The 12,801-nt window shown below is 38.6% G+C and overlaps 1 protein-coding gene across 1 annotated transcript in view; it reads left to right on the forward strand.

Annotated features, from left to right (window-relative positions):
- Window positions 1-5,220: 5,220 nt before the first annotated feature.
- GIMD1 (GIMAP family P-loop NTPase domain containing 1) overlaps window positions 5,221-12,801 on the forward strand; it is a 36,656-nt gene continuing 29,075 nt past the window's right edge. The window contains exon 1 of the mRNA XM_006869330.1: window positions 5,221-5,613. Coding sequence (XP_006869392.1) covers window positions 5,221-5,613 — 393 coding nt within the window. The remainder of the gene's footprint in view (window positions 5,614-12,801) is intronic.

Consider the following 12,801-nt stretch of genomic DNA (forward strand, 5'->3'; position numbering starts at 1 on the left):
GTAATTGTTGTTGTTTTATGTGCCGCCGAGATGATTCCAACTCATAACTACCCATTATAAGATTTCCAAGGAGCAGCTGGTAGGTTTGAACTGACAGCCTTGTGGTTTGCAGTCCAGTGCTGATCCTAAACACCACTTCAGAAGTCCTATGTAATTGCTGAACATAATTAATTCCATCATTGTTGTTAAGTGCCATCAAGTCGATTCAGACTAAGGACAACCCTGTATAGGGTTTCCGAGGAGCATCTGGTGGGTTTGAATCACCGACCTTGTGGCTCAAACTGACTTTGAGGTCCAGTACTTATCCTAGAGCACCACACTGGGACTCTAAAATAATTCTATGTGGAATTAAAAGATAATGTAAAATTTCCACAAACTTTTTAAACCTGCTTGTATTGTATAGCGATTCCTTGAAACTTTTCATGTATTCATCAATTAGCATGAAAAAACTGTGATCATTGCTAATGAATGCCTGTTGTTTGTTAAGTGCCATTGAGTTGGTTCTGACACACAACAATCCTATGCACAACAGAAAAAAAAAACACTGTCCTGCCCCACACCATCCTCACAATTGTTATGCTTGAGTCCATTGTTGCTGCCACTTTGCCAATCCATCTTCTTGGGGGTCTTCCTCTTTTCACTGACATTCCACTTTACCAAGCATCCTTTTCCAGGGATTGGTCCATCCACAATTCCACATCCTCTTCTGAAACTGACTTGAATTTCTGGAAGTCGTTTTTGAAATATCTTCACAAAAATTATACCTGAATATGATATTAATGATATTTTTTCGATGATGTCTGCATTATGTTGGGTCACCTCTCTTCAATAACTGGAGCTTTGCATGTCACCAACGGCTTCAGCACAGCTTAGATTTTTACCTTTAATACCATTGGTTCTTGCTTATATGCTACCTCTTGAAATAGTTGAATATTGACCATTTCTTTTTAGCATAGTGAATAGTGTATACCTTATATCTTCAATTTTTCATTACTCAATTTTTTGCCCATTTGTTATTGCTGTTGCTGTTCGGTGCTGTCACATCAGCTCCGACACATAGTGACCTTATACACAATCATTGCTACACTTGAGTGATTACTGGTGCCTCTGTGCCAATCCATCTCATTGGGGTCTTCCTCTTTTTCACTAACCCTTCACTGTACCAAGCATGGTATTGTTCTCCAGGGATTGGTCCCTCCTAATAATGTGTCCAAAGTATGAAACGTAAAGTCTGGCCATCTTGGCTTCTAAGGAGCATTCTGGTTGTACTTCTTCGAAAACAGATTTGTGTTCTGGCAGTCACGGTACTTTCAATAGTCTTCTCCAACACCATAACTCAAATGCATTAAGTCTTATATGCTCTTCCTTATCCATTGTCCAACTTTCACATGCATATGAGACTATTTGAAAATAGCATAACTTGGGTTAGGCACACCTTATTCCTCAAACTGACATCTTTGCTCTTGAACATTTTATTTAAAGAGGTCTTGCACAGCAGATTTGCCTAATGCAATATATCATTTGATTTTTTGACTGCTGCTTCTATGAGTGTTGATAGTAGATTGGAGCAAAATGAAGTCTTTGATAGCTTCAACCCTTTCTCCATTTATCATGTTATTTATTGGCCCAGTGGTGAGGAGTTTTATTTTATTTACATTGAGGAGCAACCTTTACTGAAGGCTGTGGTATTTGATCTTCATCAGTGAATATTTTAAGTTCTCTTCTCTTCAGCAAGCAAGGTGATATCATCTGCATACTGCAAGTGGTTAATGAGCCTACCTCCAATCCTGATGCCATGTTCTTCATATAATGCAGCTTCAGATTATTTGTTCAGTATACAGATTGAAAAAGTATGGTGAAAGAATACAACCCTGGTGCACATCTTTCCTGATTTTAAACCAATGTCTCTTTGTTCTGTTCAAATGACTGCCTCTTGGTGTATGTACAGCTTACTAATGAGCAAAATTAAGTGTTCCAGGATACTCATTCTCCACAATGTTGTCCATAGCTTGTCGTGATCCACACAGTCTACAGCCTTTCTGTAGTTAGTAAAGCAAAGGTAAACATCCTTCTGGTATTCTCTGCTTTCAGGAGAGATCCATCTGTTGTCAACAATAATTTCCCTCATTCCACATCCTCATCCGAATCCAGCTTGAAACTCTGGCAATGCCCTGTAAATGTTCTGTTGAAGCCATTTTTAAATTACTTTTATAAAAATATTATTTGCTTGTGATATTAATGATTTTGTACAATGATTTCCACATTCTATTCAGTCACATCTCTTTGGAATCGTCACAAATATAGATCTCTTCCAATCAATTGGCCAGGTAACTTTCTTCCAAATTTCTTGGCATAGATAAGTGAGTGCCTCCAGTGCTGCATCAGTTCATTGAAAGCTTTCAATTTGTACTCCATCAATTCCTGAAGCCTTGTTCTTTGCCTATGCCTTCAATGCACCTTGGACATCTTCCTTCAATATCATTGGCTCAAGATAGTATGCTACCTCTTGAAATGGATGAACATCAAGCTTTTTTTTTTTTTTTTTGGTACAGTGACTCTATGTATTCCTTTCATCTTCATTTTATGCTTTCTGCATCATTCAGTATTTTGCCCATGGAATCCTCCAGTATTTCAAGTTGAGACTTGAATTGTTTCCTCTGTTGTTTCTGCTTCAGAAATGCTGAGCATGTTTTTCCCTTTTTGTTTTCTAACTCCAGGTCTTTGCAAATTTCATTATAATATTTGACTTTGTCTTCTCAAGCCACCCTTTAAAATTTTCTGCACAGCTCTTTTACCTCCTCATTTCTTCCATTTGTTTTAGCATTGCTAAACCGGAGAACAAATTTCAGAATCTCTATTGACATTAATTTTGGTCTTTTCCTTCTTTCTTCTCTCTTAATTGTGCCCATAGACTCCTTCACTATTGCAAGTCAAGGCTTGAGTTTATTCTTCAGTACTTTTAACTTGCAAAATGCTGATTGTGTTATTTCCTTTTAGTTTTCTAACTGCAGGTCTTTGCACATTTCATTATAATATTTGAGTTTGTCTTCTCAACCTGCCCTTTAATTTTTTCTGTTCTGATCTCTTACTTCCTTGCATCTTACATTCCCTGTACTATCTGTATACTGAATAAGGAGCTTCAGAAGAGAGCTTCTTCTGAATACTCTAACTACCCTTTTTTTTTTCTTTCCTGTCTATTTAGTGACCTTTTGCTTCCTTCCTGTGTGATGCTCATGATGTCATCTCACAGTTCTTCTGAGCTTCAGTCATTAGTGTCTAACACTAAGGTGGGATATGTTAAAAGTCATATTTTGGCTCTCATGGACTTATTTCTATTTATTACTAATTATGCTTTTTTTGGGGGTATCAAAAGCCTATTTAATTTACAAGGTTCTAGATCAATTTTATTCTGAAAAGAGAAGCTTCAGGAAGTACCTATGGAAATTACAAATTTATCAGGTGACATCAAGGACTCAGTACTGATTAGAGGAAGATAGTTAATTATAAAAAGAATGTCTGGTAACAGATTAACTAAATAAAACACATACAGTATCAGTTCCTGAGTGGTACAATATCTATCAGAAAGTAAAGTTCACACTAAAGAGCAACTGCAGCCATTTGAATGAAATCTTTGTACAGAACACATTTCTTAAGACTTGGAAAGGTATGTGATTTACAATCAGTAGATTGGGATTGAATGTTCAGTTCTCAAAAATACCATGTTTCTGATTTAAGAGGAAAAAGAAATCAATAAATTAATACCTCAGTGCAGCTGACACAGCTAAATGAACTCAGTAAGCTGGAGTCAACTTGAGGAACCTGAATAGCAAGTATATTTTTATGGAACTGGTGAATTTCTTTCAAGGTGATCATTGTAGGATCTGAGGAGATTGAGATAGAGAAGTTTGTGGTACGTAATATTGCGTAACAGAATTACAACTTGTAATAAAAACTAACAACTATACAAAATTAAAACATCTTATTTCTGAACATGAAACTTGAACGTGTTTAGTAATTGGTTAGTAGCAAAGTCTTATCAATTTATTTAAAATTAATGATAGCCTTATACTGCTATAAAGGGTTTATGCTCTATCTAAAAGGTTAACTACACTTTATAAGTGGTAGAAACAAAATAAACCTCCTAATATTCGCCTGCCTCCTAACTGAGTTGAAAATGTATTGGTTATTACTTTCTTTCTTAAAGAGTAAACACTTTATAATGATGTGTCATGGAGATGGTTTATTAATTACTTTATAATAGAAATTATAAATAGTTTACATTTTCATCAAAATATTGCCTGGCTGTAAAAAAATAGAAAAAAAAAAAATTGTAAACAGAAACAGAAGACTTCTTTAACATAAGTCATGTTACATAGAAGAAAAACATTCAGGAAATAGGGAAAGATGATTTTTTGCAGATGTCACTTTTGTATTAATGGAGTTCAGTGTGTTCATTGTTACAAAGACAGTAGGGTGCTTCTTCCACTGTTCTGTTCCTACTTCTTTTTCAAAAATGAATAATCTTCAAATACTGCTGCTCACCAACTCACCACCCACAGGAATGAGTTAACATATTACTCCTTTAAAAAAAAAAAAAGGCTTTCTATTATCTTCATGTTTCCATAAGAAACAATTTTCCTTATTTTCCTGCAGTTACTGCTTCTTCCTCTCCACTTTTAAATCTGTATGTAAGTTCTATGTATATGAACTACTAATATTATTTCAATCTTACCTTCTGTCACTGGGCTATCTCCACTCTTCTATGTTTTAGTCACTATAAACATTGTTGCTGCAGTTATGTGCTGTCAAGATAGTTCTAACTTATAGTGACCCTATATAGTGTTTCCTAGGAGCAGCTGATGGGTTTGAACCACTGACCTTTTTGTTAGCAGTCTAATGTGATATGGTGGTGGTGGTGGTATGCTGTGGAGTCAGCGCTGACTCATAGCCACCCTGCACAGGGTTTCCGGGGCTGTAAATCTTTACAGGAGCAGAAAGCGCCATCTTTCTCCCTTGGAACAGCTGGTAGTTTCAAACTGCTGACCCTGAGGTTAGCAGCCCAATTCGTGACCACTATGTTACTAGAACTCCTTCTAATGTGGTATGGGGGAGGTAAATTCAAAAGTAATACTGAGGGTACTCTAGGCCAGTTAGGAAACTTCACAATGGATGAATGTAGAGGTCTAACTGCATATGCTATGCCTTTGCTTATTCACAGCCATGACGGACCCCAACAAGATGATCATCAACTTGGCCCTTTTTGGCATGACTCAGAGTGGAAAAAGTTCTGCTGGGAACATTATTCTGGGAAGCAATGACTTCCACAGCAACTTTTCTCCATGTTCTGTAACAAAAGATTGTTGCCTGGCCCGCAGTTATCACCTTCACAACTTCATGCGCAGAGGGGGTCAAGAAATAACCCTGCAGGTCCGGGTGTTAGACACCCCAGGCTATCCACACAGCAGCCTGAGCAACAAGCATGTGAAAGAGAAGGTCAAAGAGGCCCTGATACATCATTTCGGAAAAGATGGTCTCCACCTGGCTCTGCTGATACAGAGAGCAGACATGCCTCTCTGTGGACAGGAAGCATCCCCCCACGTCCAGATGATTCAGGTAATTTAAAAAGGCAAAGTCACTAATGCCACTCTTCTCATTTGACGGATAGTATCCTGATAGTTAAAGGAGCTCTGGTAGCATAGTGGTTACAAATCGGGCTGTGAACCACAAGATCACCAGTTCAAAACTACCAGCTGTTCCGCGGAAGAAAGATGAGGCTTTCTGCTCCCGTAAAGATTTACAGCCTCGGAAACCCTGTACAGGGTCACTATGAGTCGGAACTGACTCCACGGCACATAACAACAACAACAACAACATCCTGATAGTTGATGTTATTTGCCATCAAGTTGGCTCTGACTCATGGCAACTTTATATATAAAACAACAAAACTTTGCTTGGTCTTGTACCATCCGCATTGGACTGACTGCTAACCACAATGTCAGCAGTAACCCACCAACAACTCCATGGGAGAAAGATGAAGCTATCTGTTCCCGTAAAGATTTACAGTTTCAGAAACTCTATATAGGGCTGCTGTAAGTCAGAATTTACTCAATGCAATGGGTTAATTTTGGGCTTAGGTGTCATCCTTATGGTAATTGATGTATTTGATTGGATCAATTGTGTTAATACATCTCATTGAAAACTTCCATTATTTTTGCTTGCCTTTAGTTTACAGACATTATGTCATTTGCTAGCAATTGGTCTTTTCTACTGACGTGTCCAAAGTAAGTAAGTCAAAGTCTCATTACAAGAAAATGTAAAGTACACAGTGTTGTTCACATGGAAATAGCAGTAAAGATTACACATGAGTTTCTCACCAAGAATCACTGTTACAACTTCCCTTAGGATGTCAGTCATTTTATAACTGGATCATTATCAAAACTAGGTACAAAACTTCAGGGGTTCCCTGTGTCTCAGTCTTTTGAGAAATGAAAACCTGAATATGGTAGTAAAATATAGACCCCAAACAATTGTATAAGAATCACCTGGAATGCTTATTAAAGATTTAGATTCATTCAGACCTACTGAAAGAAAATCCTAGAATCCTGGAAATTATTGTTGTTAAGTGCCTTCAAGTCATTTCCAACTCTTACTAAAACTCTACAGAATTTCCAAGGAGTGGCTGATGACTTGGAAGCACCGTCCTTGTGGTTCAAACTAACTTTGTGGTTCAGTGCTTATCCTACAGTGCCACATTTTAATAAACTTTCCACATGATTCTTTGAGTACTTACATAGAGTTTAATGATTGGTGAATAAGACATAGGCCTAAAAAAGTTTATAATCTACAAGAAGCAAACAAGCAAACAAAAACTGATAAGAATTGATTTAAAAAAAAAAAAAATCTAATACAGATTATTAAGTATCAAAGTAGTGTAATATTTTTGTTATGCGCGATAGAGTCGGTTCCAACTCACAGTGACCCTGTATACAGTTTCTGAGAGCAACAGGTGGGTTTGAAGTGCTGACTTTGTGGATACCAGCCAGTGTTTATCCTACAGTCAGAAGACGGAAAAGAAAGGCATCACTAAGGCTTACAGCATGGTAAACTTTCAGGAGATATTTGAGCTTTACTTGAAGGGGAGAAATCAGGATTTCCAGTACTATGCTTTCCTCACCATCTCTAGGGTTAGTAGCTCCTCCATTCCATCCATGAGAAGACTACAGGAACTTCAGGATGAACAAAAATAAATATGCCACTTTTGTATGAATCTCCATCCAGTTTTTCCTTTATTGTAAGTTGCTATGTTGAATATTTATTCAACCAGTTATGAGAAGAGTTGAACAGAGATGAAAGGTTCTGGTTATGCCCAGAGCTAGGAGATGGAGGATAAATGTGTGTTTGCATGCACATGTGTGTATGTATTTATTATTGTTGTTAGTTGCCATTGACTTGAGTCCATCCCATTACAACACTGTGTACAACAGGAACACAACACACCATTCTGTTCCATCTCCACGATCATTGGTATGCTGAAGTCTACTATGTATTTTGAGTGACTTTCAACTTAGGGGGATCATCTGCCAGCACCTTATTAGATACTATACTGTTGTGGTACATAGGATTTTCACTGCTCAATTTTTTGTTGGTTGTTTTTGCTTTTTTAAAAAAGTTTTTATTGTGAATTGAGTGATAGTTTACATGGGAGAACATCAATTTTATGTTCATTTCATTGCAATGATTACAATCTCCTCTATGCATCATCATTCAACAGTGTTTGCTTCTATTTTGTTGTTTTTTGTTTGTTTGTTTGTTTTTTGTATTTCTTGGGGGGATTGTTCACAAAAACACTCAGGAATCTATAATCATTTAAACAATCAAAGGGTGCATTCTGCAAGTCTGCCTCCTGGCTACCAGCACACAGCCTTTCTCTTTCCATGAGTTTAGAGTCCTCAGCTGCTCTATCTCTCCAGGTCCTCATCTTTGCTTCCATCTCTGGTGTCGCTGCTTCTCTGGATATGGTCCCACATTCCACTCATGTTCACTTCCCTTGATGGTCCTGGACAGTAAAATTGACTACTCCCCCCTTTTTTGTTACAAAACTTCTTCTTTTACAGTTGTGACAGTCGCAAGTAGTCATGATAACAACTCTTCACTATTGAATCATAAGAATTTTACTACCACCTCCTTTACCAGATCCATCTAGTTGTTGTTGTTGTTGTCAGGTGCCATTGATTCGGAACCGACTCATAGCTACGCCATGCACAGCAGAACGAAACAATGTCCGATCCTGGGCCAACCTCACTACCGCTGCCACACTTGAGTCCATCAATGATGCCAGCTGGCCAATCCATCTCATTGGGAGTCTTCCTCTGTTTCTCTGACCCTCCATCTTACCAAACATGATATCCTTCTCCAGCCACTGTTCCCTCCTGACAATATGTCCAAAGTATGAGAGACGAAGTTTTGTCATCTTGGCCTCTAAGGAGCACTCTGGCTGCACTTCTTCCAAAACAGATCTATTGGTTCTTTTGGCAGCCCATAGCACTTTTAGTATTCTCCTCCAACACCACAATTCAAAGGCATCAATTCTTTTACAATCTTCCTTATTAACTGTCCAGCTTTCGCATCCATATGAGGTTATTGAAAATACCATGGCTTGGGTCAGGCGCACCTTAGTCCTCAAGCTGACGTCTTTGTTCTTCAACACTCTAAAAAGTTCCTGTGCAGCAGATTTGCCTAATGCAATATATCGTCTGATCTCCTGACTGCTGCTTCTGTGAATGTTGATAGTTGATCCTAGAAGAATGAAGTCCTTGACAACTTCAATCTTTTCTCTGTTGATAAGAATGTTGTTGTTTATTGGTCCTGTGGTGAGGATTTTTGTTTTCTTTACATTGAGATGTAATCCATCTCGAAGGCTGTGCTCTTTGATCTTCATCAGCAAATGTTTTAAGTCCTCTTCACTTTCAGCAAGCAAGGTTGTATCATCTGCATATCACAGGTTGTTAATGAGTCTTCCTCCAATCCTGATGCCACGTTTTTCTTCATAGAACCCAGCTTCTCATATTATTTGCTCAGCATACAGGTTGAATAAGTATGGTGAAATAACACAACCTTGTCGCACACCTTTCCCAATTTTAAAACATTCAGTGTTCCCATGCTCTGTTTGAACATCTAGACAAGATGAAAACTATTCAGTGGGGATTTTACCTTCGCCTGTACACTCTGAACTAAGCTTCCTCTTGAAACCTTGTAAGCTAGTCAGTTCATGCCTTTATAGCCTCCCATTTTAGGTAGTCAATGTCTAAGTTGTCCATGCCTATCAACCTTGTATACAGAGGGGATAGGATTGATCCTTGATGTGAAGACTCCTTCCCTCTCAGTTGGTATTTTGAGCTACTACATCCATAAGTATAGGTCAAGTTCATCAAATTGTAGTAATTTACACTTGTTTGCTTTATCAAAAACTTTTTATCTTTCTCTAGTGGAGTTCTGATCATCAAGCCATCAAGGCTATGTAGAATGGGTACTATCTACAAGTTTGGGTATTCTTGAGTGTCTCCCTTCACTTCATATCAACTGGACGCTTCACTCTCAGTTCTATGTCCATGGCTATATCCTTGTCCATGGGCTTAGGAGTTCCTACGTCTCATCACACTTTGGACCAAACAGCCGTTCCTCTCATCTCTCACATCTCCTGGTCAATAGGAGTCTATGGACTGTGGTTGAACTCAGCCCATATCTTCATTGCTGCCTTTCCCCTTCTTCCACTCACCAGTTCACCAATGTGGTTGCCAGCAAGCTTACATGCCTGCTCATGTGTTCTCTTTGAGTTTCAGTCTTAAAGGGAGGTTTGTCCTAAAGGGACTTGATTGCTTGCCTTGATGGTTCCCCCGTGAACAACTTGTTTGTTCCTGTAGTATCACTGGCTAATTTTTGAAAGTAGATAACCAGGTAGTCTATTCTGTCTTAATCTGAAAACAATGTGTTTTGTTTTGTTTTTTTAAATACCAATGGTATAGCTTCCAGCATTATGCACACACAAGTATAACAGACTGAGGGATGGGTAATGAATATATATATAAGGGGGTTTCAAAAAGTTCATGGAAAACTGAAATTAAAAGATAAAAGAATTTTTCCATGAACTGTTTGAAGACCCCTTTTATGTGTGTGTGTGTACATATAAAGATATATATAACCTTGTATAGGGTTTTCAAGAAGAAGCTAGTGAATTTGAACTACTGATTTTGTGTTTCAAACCACTCTTGCAGTCCAGTGCTTATCCTAAGGTGCCACACCAGGACTACACATACTCTCTCTATATATATCTATGCATCTATGTATCTATATCTATATCTATAGGCACTTAACAACATGGAATATATATATATATAGATTATGGCACTTAACAACATGGAATATATATATAGATTATGACCAAAGATCCATCCTGGAAGCTGTTAATTTTATTCACTTTCTTGATTCTCTAGCCTGGGGCTAATGAATTTTAAGAAAACTCATGTCTATTATAAGTTCCATAGGCAAACTATGTGGAAAACAAGCAGCACATTTTTCATTTTAGATGAATTTCTGCCTGTGCTGCTTTTCTTTTGATCCAGTCTTAGATTATATTGGCATAGAAACTGTTATACCCAAAAAGTATACTTTGTTTTAAAGTTGTTTTTTTGTTGTTGTTGTTGTTTAGTTTTTTATTTCCCTTTAACTCATAATGGCATAAGATTTTTCTAAAAGAAAGACACACCACACATTTTGTTTGTCTTTTGGGGCATGTTTCTAAAAACAAAACAAATGTCATGTGTGTAATCACAAGAAACTAGTGGAAAAAATTAGGGTGACGAGAGTATAAAAAAATTATTTTCATCATCCAACTCCTGAAAAATCAAGGACATTCTGTACAAAATCAAAAGAGAAGATGATTGCAATTAAGAAACAATGTGGAATCTAAAAAAGCCCATAAACTTCTTGCAAATTATTAAAGTATGCACTTAAAAATATATATTTCTGCAAAACTCAAATGAGAGGAAATCGACAGCTTTTTTGTCTTTTAATGTTTTATTGTGAATTATGCGATAGTTTACATTGAAGAACATTAGCTCTACATTCATCCTATCGTATATCATTTCATTGTCATGGTTACAATCCCCTCCATGCATCATCAACCAACCAAAGGGTATACCATGCAAGCCTGCCCCTTGGTCTTCAGCACACAGCCCCTTTCCGTCTCTAGATCTAGAGTCTCTGGCCACTCCATCTCTCCATGTCATTATCTCTGCCTTCATCTTGACGTCACTGCTTCTCTGGGTAGGGTCTCACAATCCGCTCTTCTCCATTGATGGTTCCAGCGACCTCCACTCCTGGACTGCAAAGTCAATCACTCCCCTTCTTTTGCTACAAAATGTCCACCTTTGCATTTCCAAACCTCGCAGTCAGTCCTGATAACAATTATTCACTATTGTACCACTTGGGATCTATCCTTATCTGCTTTCATTAGCCCCACCAGACAGACTGGTTACTACTCAGTGGAGATTCTACCTTCCTCTGTGCCCTCTGGATCTAGAGTCCCTCTTGAAAACATGTAAGCTGGTCACTTATTGCCTTTGTAGCCCGCCCCCCCCCCCACTTCTTGGGTAGCCAATGTCCAAGTTGCCCATTCCTGTCTATTCTGTATAAGGAGGAGATGGGAATGATCCTTGCTGAAAAGATTTGTTCCCTCTTTTCAGCTACTGCATCCATAGGTGTAGGTCAACTTCATCAAATTGTGTCAGATTACTCTTTCATTCCTCTTCTTTCTTCTTCTAGTTGAGCTCTGATCATCCAGTCATTGAAGCCAGGTCAAGTGCAGGTGCAGGTGTTCTTATGCATATGCCCTCTCTTCTTATCAGCTGGATGCTTCATTCGCCACTCTAGTCCTCTGTAGCTATGTCACTGACTCTGGCCCCAAGAGTCCTCAGGTCTTGCCACACTGCTGGTCAAACAGGTCTCCACCCGGGTTCACAGGAGTCTGTTGAATGTTATAGGGCTTAGCTCACAGCTTCATTGCTGTTTTTCTGTCACTTCCCCTTATCGTTGATGAACGTGGTCACCAATAAGAGTGCATGTCTACTCCTGTATTCCCATTGAGTCTTAGTCTTGGAAAGGGGTTTCCCTGAGGGGAACATGACCACTTGCCTTGATGTCTCCCGGGTGAGCAACTTGCTTTTTCTTGTAGTAATCAGTCAGACTGCCCTTATTGTTTTGTATCATTCCTGTCAGTCTTTTTTTCAAGAAGTATCTTCTGCTCTTCTAGTGGCTCCAGGCTGGTCTGTTTGTCCTTTCAAGTGAAAATTTCCCACTTCAGAAGATTCTGGTGAGGTTCTTTGTGTAATGTAGAGGCTCTGCAGGAAGCCTCCTTCACTGGGCACATTGGAGTCCCATTTTAGGAATTCCAATCAGTTATAGGCAGAAGAGGGACTTACAAGCTTTCTATGTTGTTATTTCTGGCTATTCCTTTCTCTCTCCCTCAAGTGTCTATTTTATAATGGCGTTCCATGGAAACCCAGATTCAAAGGACAGCCCAGCATCTTAACATTGTTGTTCTTGTTGTTAGATGCCATCGAGTCTGTACCGACCCAGAGTGACCTTATGCACAGTAGAATGAAACACTACCCGATCCTGGGCCAACCTCACAATTGTTGCTATGCTTAAGTCCATAGATGCTGCCACTTGGCCAATCCATCTCATTGGGGGTCTTCCTCTTTTTCTCTAACCCTCCACCTTACCAAACATGATATCCTTCTCCAG

The sequence above is a fragment of the Chrysochloris asiatica genome, unplaced genomic scaffold (genome assembly GCF_000296735.1).
Source record: "Chrysochloris asiatica unplaced genomic scaffold, ChrAsi1.0 scaffold00129, whole genome shotgun sequence".
Classification (NCBI taxonomy): Eukaryota; Metazoa; Chordata; class Mammalia; order Afrosoricida; family Chrysochloridae; genus Chrysochloris; species Chrysochloris asiatica.